The sequence below is a fragment of the Hibiscus syriacus genome, unplaced genomic scaffold, assembly GCF_006381635.1.
Source record: "Hibiscus syriacus cultivar Baekdansim isolate YM2019G1 unplaced genomic scaffold, ASM638163v2 tig00117017_pilon, whole genome shotgun sequence".
In the NCBI taxonomy this organism is placed as follows: domain Eukaryota; kingdom Viridiplantae; phylum Streptophyta; class Magnoliopsida; order Malvales; family Malvaceae; genus Hibiscus; species Hibiscus syriacus.
The window spans coordinates 6,833,954-6,849,621 of record NW_024063526.1 but is presented as its reverse complement, the minus strand read 5'-3'; the positions used below and the strand labels follow the sequence as shown (position 1 = coordinate 6,849,621).

At 32.2% G+C, this 15,668-nt stretch overlaps 1 protein-coding gene across 1 annotated transcript in view; it reads left to right on the top strand.

Moving 5' to 3' along the window:
- The window catches only part of LOC120195740 (plant UBX domain-containing protein 1-like), a 29,909-nt gene extending 14,765 nt beyond the window's left edge, over nt 1-15,144 (top strand). Inside the window, exons 2-8 of the mRNA XM_039197666.1 lie at nt 13,510-13,547; nt 13,791-13,887; nt 13,996-14,064; nt 14,217-14,284; nt 14,451-14,580; nt 14,685-14,789; nt 14,879-15,144. Coding sequence (XP_039053597.1) covers nt 13,510-13,547; nt 13,791-13,887; nt 13,996-14,064; nt 14,217-14,284; nt 14,451-14,580; nt 14,685-14,789; nt 14,879-15,093 — 722 coding nt within the window. The 3' untranslated portion in view covers nt 15,094-15,144. The remainder of the gene's footprint in view (nt 1-13,509; nt 13,548-13,790; nt 13,888-13,995; nt 14,065-14,216; nt 14,285-14,450; nt 14,581-14,684; nt 14,790-14,878) is intronic.
- Nucleotides 15,145-15,668: the final 524 nt, after the last annotated feature.

Genomic DNA, 15,668 nt, shown 5'->3' with positions numbered 1-15,668 from the left:
ATTCCAAGGAAGGTTGCAAGTTAATGACACCAGGTGAGTGCAAATTTAAATTGTACTTATGTTTTCGAACAAACATTGACTTGTGATGAGCCAGTGACGGAGTTACTATGGTAAGGAGTGACTCCTGAAATTTTATGTGATTTGTGATGCATGTATATATGTGCATTTGGTGAGCTAATAGAATTAGTGAACGAGTTGAAAATGCAAATTGGTGAAACTTGCTTAGAAATTTATGTTGTGGACAGTAAGTTTAGAAAATCACTATAAATCCTATAAAAATGATTAGAGAATATTTTTATACCTTTGGATTAGTATACCATTATAGTTTTGTTTAGAACAAACGAAAATTGATTTCAATGTGTATACAAAATGATATGAATTTTTAGCCGATGATAGGTCAAAAAACGGGGTAGCAGATTCTGCTCAACACATATTCTGTCGGCCAACTTTGAAAATTCACCATAAATAGTACAAATGGAATTAGAAGAAATTACTTATATGGATAGATTTTTTATTTGAGTCTAGTTTGTCCTTGTATAAACGAAATAATTTTTAAGTGTGTATATTAATACAGAATAATAGTTCCTTGAAGGTAGTGCAAACTGTCATGATATGAACATTGTGATAAATTTTGATTTTAACCAAATTAGAAGAAAATTATCAAGTTAAAGATTAGTGAGGCTTATATTTTGACTTTTATATAATGTCAAAGTGATTGCAATGTATACATAAAATTATACATGGATTTTTTATACATCATTGGGTAGGACTTGCTATAAGTTTACCTTGTTTATATTGTCATGAATTTATGTTATTTATCATATATTTGACATATTCTAAATATATCAAAGGTTGAATATAAAATGCATTGATCACTCTTTATTATATATGATGTTTATCATGAATATATATATGATATTTATATTTAATGTTATTTCGGGTATGAACTGCCCAAGGTTAAAATATATTAATATATATTGCCATGGAAGAAATAAAAATAGACTATATGCCCAACTAAGTCATTGAGGGACAGGGTATAGTTGGCATGCCATAGAGTCCAGCAGAAGGCTGCATATTCGGGATTGCACTAAATTATAACTAGTTCATATGGTGGGCACGACCTTATGTGACATATTCGAGACTGCATTAAAGTATAACTAGTGCAGATGGTGAGCACGCCCTTATGTGTCATACTCGGGTTAGCACTACGGTGCATATATTTGATTCATGTACCCAGGGTCCTCAGGGTTTAATTTGGGCTATGGCTTATTGGTTAATAAATTATAAACAGACAAATAAGCTTACGAGCTTATGGGATAGATGTCAAGTATATTGGTAAGAAATTTTATATCCGGTTATATCATGTTAAATTATGGTAACATGGTTGGAATACAGGTAAAGTGATCACATTGCATTGAATACTATTACTCATTTATATTTATATGTTGGATTGCTTTGAATGTTTATATGATTGCCTCATTAAGTGTATACTTAGCATGTGATGATCTCCAAACATAGGAAAAAGGAATAAAAGGAGTAAGGAGTTGAGTTTGGCATTAATCACCAAGGAAATATTTACAGGTAACAATGATGACATCCTACTGTGCTCTAAAAGTCTTAGCTAGCATTTTACGAGAATGAAATATCTTCAAATTCTTAATATAGTTAGTATTAAATATAATTAACATTATGAATAAATATTATGATATTAAACTATGCTTAGCAAAAATTAATTTGGGTTTTAAATCAAACATGTTAGACATTTTTATTTATTTTATGAAAATATAACAATATTTTCTATCACTGCTTAAAACTGGTTTTGAATTGGTAACCAACAATATGATATCATGATTTTCTCAAAATAATTATTTTATAATTATTGTTCAAGTTATGAAACTTGAGATGTTTGGATAAAACAAAATTTCACTCAGTTCAATTAAAGAAATGTTTTGAATTTCTAATGTGACATTTGTAACTTGTATTTGTTCGCGTATACGGATTATGGGTGTTATATTTACTGGTTTTAGAGATAAAGGTTTTGTCAATTCTAGGACTAAACCGAGCTTGTTTTCAGTTAAAAAGTGTATACATGCCACTATGATGTAATTATTACTGATTTGGTGATTATAAGGTTCGATTGATGCCACTCCTTACTTATAAAGGTAAATAAATATAGTGTATAAAAAAGATGTGTGTATTCGAGGGTTTGAAGAACGTGATAAAGTAGGAGATTCAAAAAATAAGCTAATAGTGATAGTAATGATATTAGTCATAATTCTATTGCTTAGTCAAATAAGATGATGTATTGGCACAATAGGATGTGCCAATGTTGGATTAAGGAAAACCCTTGTTTATGCAAAAATAGAGTACTGATGAAAGAATGAAACATTATGCTACAATTGATCCTAAATGATATGTGTGTGATTAACCTTTTTGGCTAGAGTGCGAGGGTGAATCATATTTGTAGACCGTAATTTCATGTCAAGGATTCAACGTGTTGATTTATAATAAATTTGATAGAATTACCTTTGGAAGGTAATTTTTGGAATGGATTTATTACCCACTACCATGTTGCAATCAATTACCGCTTAAAGCGATTGAATTTTAAAGAATCCGAAAAGTTTTGAGATATTAGTGGTAGGGAATGAGAGTAAACATGTTCCCCACTAGGATTTTGGCAGTAACTATTATGAAGTTATTGTTAGAAGGTTGTTAACCTTCTTAGTAAATGAGGTGGACACTCAAACTTTCTTAGTTACGTTGGAAGATATTTCAACTATTCGAGAGTATCCAATTGTGTATCTGCAGAAGTTACCTGGATTACCTCTAGATTGAGATGTAGAAATTGAAATAGAAATGTTATCAGGTATTGCATTTATTTTTATAGCCATATCGAATGGCTCCGAATGAGCTCATAAAATTAAAGGGATATATAGGAGAATTGTTAATACCAGGGATTTACAAGACTAAACGTGTCATATGGGATGCACCAGTGTTTTTATGAAGAAGAAAAAGACGAGTTTATACAATTATGCATGTATTATCGTTCGTTAAATAAAGTAACAAAGAAGAACAAGTTTCTTTTCTGAGGATTGATAATCTTTTGACCAGTTAAAAAGGTGCATTGGTGTCTCCCAAGTCGGATCTCCTATCAAGATATTATTAGTTAAAGGTGAGGAAGAAGATCTTCCTAAGACAGTCTTCAGAATTCGATATGAACATTACGAGTTGTGATAATGTCATTTGGTTTAACGAATGTTCATGCTATACTTATGGATTGGATAAACCAAGTATTTTAGTTATACTTGGATTAATTGGTGGTAGTGTACATTGATGTTATTGTGATCTATTATAAGACCAGGGAATAACATGATGTTTGTTTTTGCATAGCTCTTCTAACTCTTCAGGAGAAAAATTGCATGCTAAGTTGACCAAGTGTAAATGTTGGTTGTCTAAGATTGTATTCCTTAGCCATGTGGACTCAGCTAAGGGGATAAGAATATATATCAAGGAAGCATGAGATATAGTCGAAAGATAAATTCCAAATAATGTTTTTGAATTTTAAAGTTTCTTAGGATTTGTTGGCTACTATCGAATGTTCATAAAGAACTTTTTGATGATTATATTCCCTCTGACCAAGTTATTGAGGAAAGACATGTTATTCATTTGGATTGTTAAGTGCCAAGGAAAACTTGGAGATGTTAAAAAGAATACTGACATAAGCTCCAAGGTCAGAATAATTAGAATCTGGAAAAGATTATGTGAATTATAGTAAAACGTCTCATAATGGTTTGGGATGCGTGTTCTTACAAGAGGACAAGTTTTGGTTTATTCTTCAAAGCAACTAGAGAACCATGAAATAAATTATATATCTCACGATCTCGAGTTGGTAATAGTTGTGTTTACTTTGTTGATATAAAACCACTATCTACATGGTGAGTGACACTATATCTATACGGATCTCAAAAGTTAAAAGTATGTGTTGACTCGAATGAGTGAAAAGAAATGAAATGGATTGAATTCCTTAAAGAATGATGACTTGCTTATCAACTACAAATTGGAAAGCTAATGTGGTGGATGATACGATAAAGCCGAAAGACATTTCTATTCTGAGAGTTTTGAATACATGATTGTTTTGAAAGAAAGATAGTGTTTTCATTGTAGAATTAAATTTAAAGCATATATTGCTAGATTGAATAAAGGATCTTTAGAGAAAATATTAAAATTTTTGTCTTGTCAAAGATAGAACAAGAAGAAAAAGAGGAAACTAAAGACTTTAAGGTTAAATCTGATGAATGTTTATATTATCGAGGAAAGAGTTTAGAAACAGGTATGTAAAGAGTTATTATTGAGCTTGTTTCTAAATGGATGACATGTCAGTGAATTAAAGTAAATTATCCAGTGCCTTCTAAATTATTGTAACCAATTTATATCCCTTAGTGGGAATAGGAACTTGTTACAATGGAACTTGTAATGGGAAAAGATCATTTAAGTTAATCTCAAGATAATTATTGATCAACAAAAGTCTTACGCAAACTTGAAAACAAAAGATATTGAATATCAGGAAGGTGATAAAGAAGTATTTCTTAAATTATCACCTTAGAAAAAATATTATGATTCGGACGCAAAGGAAAGTTGAGTTTGATATTTATGGGACCTTATAAGATTATAAAAGAGGCAGACCAGTGACTTATCAACTAGAAGTGCCTCCGAAAATGGACAAGATCCATAATGTTTTTCATGTGTCGATACTCAGGAGGTATCTATCAGATCATTAGCATATTATCACCCCAGAGGAAAAAGATATTCAGTCATATTTTACCTATGAAAAAGAACTAGTATTTATTAAAGTTCAACAAAGAAATCAAAAAGTGAAAAAAGCAGCACCTTTGTCTATTTACATCATGTATGTTTTGAAAATTTGAGGATGAATTTTCTTAAACAGAGAGAATTGTAATACCCCAAAATTTTGGTTAGTGACCAAAATATTAATTTTGAAAGTTTGGTGGCCAAAGTAGAAAATTAGAAAAAGTTTATGGACCTAAGTGGTAATTTTTCCAAAAAGAATTTATATTCCATAAAAGGATAGTTTACTCTTGAGAGTAGGGTTTTATTGAAATTAAATTTTTGATCTGGAAATTATGTTAAAAATTAGAAAGTGTTAAAGTCTAGTAAAAATTCGGTAAATCATATAGAATAAAAATTTTAGGAAAATTTCAGGTAAAATTTTGGTAAATCGGATCGAATAAAAATCACGGTATTTAACTTTATCTCTTACCATTTTTATTTATTTTCTCTTGATATTTGTGCCTAAATTATGTGTAAATTTTCTTAAAATTGCTCAAATAAATGTACGTATTTATCGTTGAAACAAACTCTTCAATTACTGCAATATCATTGACGACTTTCCTTTACTACATTAATATTCTAAAATTTCATGACTAGAATTACAGCATGATAATGTACATTAGATTATGTCCTGACATGAAAATAGAATCTCATAATTTGGTTAATATACAGGTGGACAAAAGTATGTTTTGTAATTGTTTAAGTGCTAAAAAATGTACACCTGATAAATGATGCTATTATAATATGTAAAAATCAGTTCTCAACATAAGTTAGTATATGCTATTATTGAATGTTTGTGAGGGATAGTGACATTTGGTGATCGTTCAGAAACCATTAAGCATAATAATCATTCTCTAAAACAAGAACTCTTTTTGTTAGAATTAGTTTGGCATGTTGCATGTTATTGTGGGACTTCCAACAACGTTATAAGAATGTTTTAAAATTATTGTTGAGTAGTGTATGACGATTATAAGGTAGTATATGCTTATGATAAGTCAATTTTTTTAAAGAAAAGATCACCTGAATTCTGTTTCATTTAGTACTAACAATTTATGGTTTTTTTGTATTAAACGTTTGGGGTACGAAGATGATATATTTTTAAAGTTTGATGATTTATGAGATAGATCTTAGGTTGATGGTGAAGACTATGGTTTATTTTCTTAGGTATAACAAAACCTTTAGTTGAACTAATCTTTCTCAAGAAGTTGTGTTTTTTATTAGTGAATAAAAAGAGGCATGCAGTTAAGTAAGATGGAAATTCTTATAAAATGCAAATTTTCCGTATGTCCTGAGCTGCATCTCGGTTAGATGCAAATGTGTTCTTTAGAGAGAGATCAGGGTTTCAAAACCTCAAATGGTGGTTGGATTAGTTAAATGATTATGAGCATGATGATGCAATAGTGGTGCTACGATGATGTATTAGGATATGGTGGTTGAATTTTATATTATGACAAAACGTTTTACATGTTGGTGAGATGTTAACTTTTCACCATTCCCATCTAAACATATTTGTTAGTTAAAAAGGATTGAAACATAGACCATAATAAAGCAGTGACAAAGCAAATTTTGTTTTGTGAATTAATTGATATGGTTCTATCTACCTTTTTGTGAATTAATTGATATGGTTCTATCTACCTTGACACTTCTGTTTTTATATATCTACAAAGTAAAATCTTCTTTCACTTAAATCAATTTTATAGTATTTCAACAATCCCATTCGATTTTCCCAATTTGAATTATAAAGTTAAAAGGTTGAACCAACAACTAGTTAGTCAAGTGGGATGAGATATTAGACTTATTAAACAAGGTCAGAGATTCAAATCCTAGCATTTACGTTTGGAACAAATTGAATTAGGAGGATTGCCCCAGTCTCTGCAAAACCCAATATGAATTAGTCGATCGTTATATCAATTACTAGGGATTAATTCAAGTCTTATATGTTGAACTATATTTTAATATAACAATTTAAGGCAAAATGTTTTTGGACTTGAATTGAATTTATTCAAAGTTTTCAAAGTTTTTCAAAAATAATTTGAAGTCCTTAAAAGTGGAATTGAGCACAAAATGTATTTTTGGACAAGAAGTATTGATATTGTTCTTATAGTATCGATACCTAATAAACAGTACTGATCTTGTTCATATGGTATCAATACCAAAGGTAAGGGAAGTATAGATACTCACTAGGTAGTACTGATACTACCAGCAATGCTCAAATTCCAGAATGCAAAAATGGTATCGATACCCAAAGGGGTACCGATACTACTCTGTATAGTAGTATCAATACCATTGACATAGTATCGATACCATCAGGCCCCAACGGCTAGTTGATTTAAAAATAAAAAAGGTAGTACTGATATTCCCTTTAGGAGTACCGATACCCTCTGTTCTGGGCAGTTTTATTTTGCACGAAAATTGATCCCGACAACTCCAAAACACTCCCAACGGCTATAAACGGCCACAACTACATTCCAACATATAAATACAAGTTCAAGATATTTGAAGAAGGGTTAGAACACCTATCCAAGCAATCAAACACAATAGAATAGTTTTTCACTCTTTATTTCAATTCTCTTGTAAATATTTGTGTTTTAGTGAGCTAAATTTTGTAAATACCCTACTTTTGAGAGGTTTTATTGTTTACTTCTTTTTACCTTTTGTAAAAGGGGATTGGTTCTATCTTAGCCAAGTAAAAAGATAGGGAGTTGTAAAGGTTACTCTTGATCCTTGAAAAAGAAAGAACAAATTAGTGAATTTGTTAGAAAATCCTTAGTGAGGAGCTAAGGTAGTGGATGTAAACTTAATTGAGAAGTCAAATCACTATAAATCCTTGTGTCAATGTCTTATTTTTTTATCTCCTTACTCCCAAAACAAATTTTATCAATTGTCCCCGTCTCTGCAAAACCCAATATGAATTAGTCAATCATTATATCAGTTACTAGGGATTAATTCAAGTCTTATCCCTTATACTATTTATGTTTAGATTAATACGTAATACATTTTTTAGGTTTTATATTATGCAAAATTTGAATTCTTTCTTACTGAATTATTAAGAAAAATAAATTTTAATTTAGTTAATATTATTATTGTTGTAATATTTGAGAGGTTATTCGAACAAATTCTGTAGCCCCCTTAGACTGATGCGGGTAACCCGATCCGATCTGGAGTGTCACGTTAGGCCATCGGAGCGACCCATTGTAAAAATAGCAAAAAATTTAAAACTTTTATTAAAACGTGTAACTTATAAAATGATTTATCAGTATGCAGAAATAAAACAGATTTTCAGACTCATATATAAAACAAAATACAATTACATGCCCCCTAATCACATGTACCATACTCTGCAAACAACGCCGGAAGAACTCCCTTACCAAAGTTGATAGATGCACTGGTACAATTCTTTTAACCTGCAATGCTGAGTGATAGAGTGAGCTTCGGAAAGCTCAGTAATATAGAACTACCAGATGATGCTGAAAAATGTGCAGATACTGATAAACATATATTTCCTTATTGGTTCAGATATCTACATATTTATATTCTGAACGTAGATCCTACTGCTATTTCAGGTGGTAACATACAGTTAGATTTCAGTTCAGATGGAAATATTTGGGATGTCTAGGTTCAGGAGATCAGAATAGATTATCTAGTGTGTTCCCTCAAAACCAGTGAAAAGATACAAATCTTTTTTTAAAAAATATTTTTATTTATCAAAAACCATAGTAATCCCTTCAACCGAACACAACATAATGTGTAGGTTCCCCATAACCATACAACCCCTGCACAACAGTTAGGCCCTGAGCACAAAGCCGAGGAGCCTGCATATATTCTTCCTCCAACAATACACCCAAATAAAACATTTTTCAGTCAATAAACGGAGATATCATAAATCAAAACAGAATTCATATCATATATCATAACATAATCCAGATTAGAAATCATAACAAAATTCAGATCAGAAATCAAAATAGAATTCAAATCGGAAATCAAATAAAACATTCATGTAATTAGGGAACACACTAGTGTTTACAGATATTATTAGAGATACTGTATAATCTTATTGGGTAGAGAAATACAGATCTTTAGTTCACCGATAGAATGTCGGAAGTTAGAATCACTATTAGAAGAGTTCATTAACTGACAGAATCATCAGTTATTCAAAATATGATTTATCAGGATCATATCTTATTCGTACATTTTTCGGAAGCTCAACGTAATCATAAGGGTATTCATAATCCTTTACATATGAGTTACTTGTGTTTTCATATATGCCCAGAGTGATTTGAGCTGATAAAAGAGAAAACGCAGATTCAGAACATTTACCCTTTATATTGATCGATCAGATTATTGAACAACTCCCAGAACTAATTCCTATTGATTAGTCAATTCTTTTCCCTTCTAGGGTATTCTCTCTTTAATACTAACAATTCTTGTCTATAAATCATCTTCGTAATCATCGCTGAATAGATCTTCTAATGGTCTTCATTTTATTTCCACGTTTCAACAATATAAGGAAATACTAACGTACTTGATTCGTGGTTCATGACCCATAAGGACAATACATCACATAAGTTCAACAGTGTTTCCATACTCATCCAAATCACTTATTTAATCCTCAGTCATTGAGGTTACTTAGTTCATTTAGTAGTCACGTCTATCCCGGTTACTTCAAAGTTTCCAGAGTAATTCGGACGTTTCTGAATTTCGATACATATTATACTTTCGTTCAGTTAAATTTGGTCTTTGTGGTTGACTTGTCTAACAAATATCCACTTCTTAGTACTGAATGCGATATAGAGTTGAGCTGAGCTGAACACTTCCAAAATTATCATCGAGCCAAACTTGAGAAGACGAACACACATTCAAGTAATATCTAGGATGTTCAGGTGCTGACCTATCATTAGCGTTAGTCAACTCACTTAAGCTGAATTCCATAACTTTTAAGGGTAGTTCAACACCCATGTTTATTTGGATTCCTTAATTAATCCAAAACATTTACTTAGTCTAGGCCATAAGGGTATTTTGGTTATTTTTGTGCTCAATGTTTTTCTATTCATCTTAGAGCTTGAGGATATCCAATAATTCTTGGGCTTGGTGATATTCTTGATTCATTTCCATTCTAGGGGTATTTTGGTCATTTTACAAATCTGGAGTATTTCAATCATTTCCTTCCATATGATCTTATTATTTAATTCAAACATATCATCTTTTCCAGACCTTTCAAACAATTCTGACAAAAGAGCACCCTCGATAATTTATTCTTAACTCAAAGATTTTCAGGTCAATTGTCTTCTCAGAAGTTACCATCATGTTATCAGGAATTTTCTGTACAAATACAGGATCTTAACAATTAAATCCATAATTTATCGAGTTAAGTATGAATCCTCAAAGTACTTTCTCATTCCGGGTCAACTCGGACTATTTTTACCTCTCAATGGCATTTTCATAATTTTTTAACCAGATAACTTTGGTATTAACTCTTAACGAAAATAATATAATTTAGAGATCCTATGGTTAATTGCTTTCCCGAACATTCTCTGATCTTGAAATGATTCTCTTAACAGAATTCTAGTATCTTGCACAAACCCTCTTGGGGTTAAAAACCAGTTATCCAAATTTTCTAAGCAAAACTAGCATTTCCTATGCACATCTGTAATTTTATCAGATCAATATGTCTTTTCATAGTTATTAACCAACTTTCAGGGATAATTCTTGTCATCTTACAATATAAGGGTATTTTCATAATTTTACCCTACCAGAGTATTCTCATAATTTCTCATCCAAGTACCTTTAACATTTAACCTTTGATGAAATAAATTATAAGTTACAGATCCAGGTTGATTTCTTTATCACTAAACACAGAACTTGTAATTTAATTCTAACAATCCCTCAATTTCTTATAAAAGTCATCTGATCCATAATCAATTACTGAATTTTTATCGTATTCAGATCGAGTGTAAAAATTAATTAACTACACAAATAAGACCAACATTATCTTATTCATGCATTTACCAATATTCACATGTTCCATAAAGCATAAAGAGGTAGTAAAGTATTACATCGATTTCCATGCAATACTGATCGACCATTAAATTCCATTTGAACTTCCTCGATCTTGAAATTAACTTCCAATAATTCCTTTGATACATATTAATAGAAATTTCATAAAACATGGGACTTAATTTCGAAAAATGGATCGAATCGGGTGATAAATCAGTGAAAAACATATAATCGGGTTCAAATTTAGAGAAAAGGACCCCAAAAACGGATTCTGTACATCAAAAATATAAAATATGACTTTTCGAAAATTTTGACTTTTCGGTCAAAGTCAACGGGTTTGAGTGACAATTTCGAGGCTTTCAGATCTGAATTTAGCAAAATGAACTACGGAATCGAACTCATGACGTCGAAAAACATTAAATATGAGTTTTTGAAATTTTTAACTTTTTGGTCAAAGTCAACAGTCAACTGGTTGACTCGGTCAAAGTCAACGGTCAACGGTCAATGGGTTGACTCGGTCAAAGTCAACGAGTTAACCCAGTGAGTTGACTCAACCGAGTTAACTCAGCGCATGTTGACTCAATCGGCTTGGCTCGGCTCAACGGCTCGGCTCAGTGGCTCGGCTCAACTGTTTACCAAGCTGCCAGACAAAGCCCACTCTCAGGGGGTGGCGCGTGGGGCGCGTGAACAGTGGTACGGTGTCTGAAAAATTCTCGAAATATTTCTAAAAAATATTTTATGGAATTTTGAGACACTTACCAAGCTCGGTTCACAATTTTGAATGGTGGAGAGCTCGATTTTGAAACATCGGGAACTTTGACTTCCTTACCCCTCCACGCGCCGGTGACGACGGAGACACGACGGACACCGGTGGACTCAGAATGATGCAAGGAACACGATGGTGCGGGAGGTGTCGAAAACGGGTGGCCGGATCGACGTGAATCGACGAAAAACCAATGGAGATTGAGTTAAAACCGACAATACTTTCGGTTGAAATTTACAACAAACGACGCCGATTCATGACGAGAGGTTTAGGGGATGTTGTTCATCGGTCGAAAACGAACACGATGGTGGTTTTGGTTCGTCGAACGGTGGTCGGACGGTGAATAGATCGGAGCTCAAAGTGGGTTGACCGGAGGAGGAAAAATGAGGAAAATCTGTAGAAAACATACGGGGAGATGCTTATAATTCTCTCCAAAATAAAATTGGTTAAACTATGAGTTTAGTCATTGAATTTCCTACACTTCCTAAAATGATATGTAAACTTTGAAATTTTATAATTTAATCCTCAATTTCTTCCAAATACCAATTAAATCCAATACTTTATAATTCTAAAAATTTAGCCCCTAAATTGGGGTGTTACACATTCAAACATACAATAACCTTTTATTTAAAATTTGAGAATTATAACAAATTAAAAATCACATAAAAATTGTTGAGTATTCGAAATATAATCGGTATCCAATCTATTAGCCGACTAATTCGGATTGAGTACTGCAAAGGCAAGGGAGCCCCTCCAACTCAATTTGCTCCATTCACAAACGACATGATTTGAACCTTTGACCCTGCTTAAGTGATCTAGTGCATCATCCCACTAGACCAACTGGTTGTTGGTTCAAAAAAAACTATATAACCAAAGTAGCAACATGCTAGTAACCTAATAGAGTTGAGCAACGAAATTGAGAAAATATAAAAAAATTGATTCGAATTGAACTATATGGTTCGATACGATTTGTGTTTTTCATTTTGTTGTTCAATTTTGATTCAGTTTAAAAATATAATTATACAATTCAATTCGGTTTTGATTTTTCATATGAAAATCATTTGTTCTAACTCAAACTAGATTAGAAAAAGAAAAGAATGTAATTATCCAAAAATAAACTTATTTTGAATTTATTATAAGATAAATTTAAATAAATAAAATTTTAAAATTAATTAATATTTTTTATGAATTTAAATTTATACACTATTATTGGATTTAAGCTTTAAGTTTGTTTTCTTTAAATGTTGAGTTTAAAAATAATGAAAAGTAAAAAAAATGATAAAATAAAATCGAACTAAATCGAACCAAAAATCATTATTTTTATACCATAGATTTTGATTTTAATTTTAGAACCCCATAGAGTATAATTTGATTTATATTTTAGTAAAAAACCGAATCAATCTACCAGTGTTATAATGTTCAAACAAATAAAATTATATGGTGCCCTTGATTTATACCAAGAGAAACAATTTTAGCCCCAAAGTCAATAGGCCAACAAATTTGAAGCCCAAATAGTCTGTTTTCTAAAAGAAGAAACAAAGAAACCATACATAATAAAAGGAAATTCATAGAGGTAAACAAACAAGAAGGGGAGAAAAGTTGAAAACTTCATCTGCAGCTGATGATTGTAGATGGTTATTCACCACTGGCTTTGAAGAGGAGAAGATTCACGAGTACTGATTCCATGAAGGCTGCATCAGCTAAACTCTGTCCCCTTCTTTTAATTTTCTTAATTCCAAAATCTTGTTTTAAGTGATGGACTGATCCGGATTTTTGCTCTGATTCTTTATTCATGTGATGGGTCTGGCTCTTGTTGTTTATTCAACTGGATTTGTTTCCTTTTCTTTATTTTTGATGCAACTAGATATTCCTCATAATGATTTATGATGCAATCTTTATTGAAGAATACTGGTCTATTCGTGAAAGTTGGTCAGTGGCTTCCGTTTTAGTTTTAGTTTTTTTTTTTTTTTTAAGTGCATTCTCGGGCAATGATCTACATTGTTCGTATGGTTTTCATAAGTGTCAGAGACACAACTTTGGCTTTCCTTTATGCAATTGGATTTGTTGAAACCATTCATTAAGATTTTGATTGTAGACTCATTAACTTGTGTGATATGCCGTATGCAGATTGTAGACTGTTACTCAATTTCTTCATTTTTTTTTTACTTACTTGCAATCATTTTAGGCTAATCTTGCTGCTGCAAAAGAGAAATTTGGACGAGAAATTTGTGTATTTGAAACTGCAGGACCATTGTCAACTCAAAATGATGTGCCCAACACTGGTATGACCCTCCCAAACTTATTTTCGGACTTTTAACATGCCTATTGACTAGAACGGACAGTTCATTTTGCAAACTGATCAAATGCAATGCTATTTATTTTCTGGGCAGAGGAATCAGATGACATCTACGAGTTCACTGCAGAAGACTATCAGCGAGTGATGGCAGCTAAAAAGGAAGGCACGTTTTGCCAATGAACATAACTCAATCGTTTCTATGCTTTCAACTTTATTTAGATACTTTCAGCAGTTGATGCTGGGGTTCAGTTACAATAAAATGGCACACTTTTTGGCGACATTTACACCGTTTGAAGTGGATAACTTTGTGAGCAGATAAGTACTTTAAGACACGAAAAATTCGACAAGTAGAAGAGGCATACCGAAGATCAAGAATAACAAAGGTACTTGCTAGTTGCTGCTTGCCACTCCCTTTGCGGATCTCTGTGTTGTTTATGCATAAAGTGCTTAGATCCCATTTATGAGAGAACTTCATTGAGTATGAGTAGTGAAACAAAGAGTAGGTTGTATTGTTTTCCTTTTTCGATAAGTTTTGATGTTAATGTGCAGGCTGTGATAAGGGGTCGATTTCCTGATAACCACACATTAGAGGTCACGTTTAATCCGTCAGAGACAATTCAGTGCTTGGTTGACCTTATCATGAAAGTGATTGCTCGACCAGATTTACCGTTCTATTTGTGTAAGCATATTTAAGTATAAACACTATGTTCTGTAATACTAACTGGATGTTGGTTGTGAAGCCAATGAATTGAATCGAATGTTCTTCATCCAATAATGTTGCAGATACTACTACTCCTAAGAAGCAAATAAAGGACATGACACAGGATTTTTTCTCTGCCGGTTTAATTCCGGGTGCAATTGTGTATTTCTCATATGATCTCCCAAAAGGTTAGTTATCTGATTTCTTTTTTGTCTGATCCCCACTCTCAGCTCCATATGATTCCTGCCGGTTAATCACGTTGGGTTGAAATGTTTAGGCAACGATGGTGCAGCTGCCAATTCGGCCGCCTTCCTTCTGGATGATGTCATGTCCTTGAAGGGTTCGGAGGTCATAGCTGGTACTGAGCAGGCAGAGCCGGTTCAGTCTGCCCCAGAAACCGCTGCTGGTGCCAGTACAGTGCCATCTCCTGCTGTTCAAGCAAGCAAGCCGAGTGATACAAAAACCGTCAAGCCGAAGTGGTTCAAAATGTGAATCGAGTTTGACCACCTAAAAGGCGAGCTTCTTATAGTCTTTTGGCACTTGTATTCCCCATCCATACCTCCATATAGATACTGAATTTTGGCCATTTGATCTCAGCAGCCTCGAATTTGATTGTGAGTTGACCAGATATAAAGGTGAAAGTTGTTAAATGGTATTGAACATGTCATGAATGATTGGACTTGCAAAAAAGAAAAATCAAATGTGAATATTTTTGCCGTGTTAAACTTTTTTTCCCTTTTTTACGATTTCATTCATAATTTCATTATTATTTGTACAACTTCCAAGTCAAGTGGATGGAGTCACAAATTGCATTATCATGTTTGTGAAGTGGGGTATTCAAGGCTTGATTTTGATTTTACGTCATTATTTTATGAAAAAAAAGACATATCATGATGTAATTATAATTTGAAATAATTTTTTTGGTTTAACTATTGAATTGAAACAAATTTATAAAAGCTCTTCATTTATTTTATTTTATTTATAATGTCCAGATTTAAATTTTAAATATTGTTTAAAATTTTAACATTTTATCTTGTAAGATCAATTATTGGTTTGTACTTTAAAAT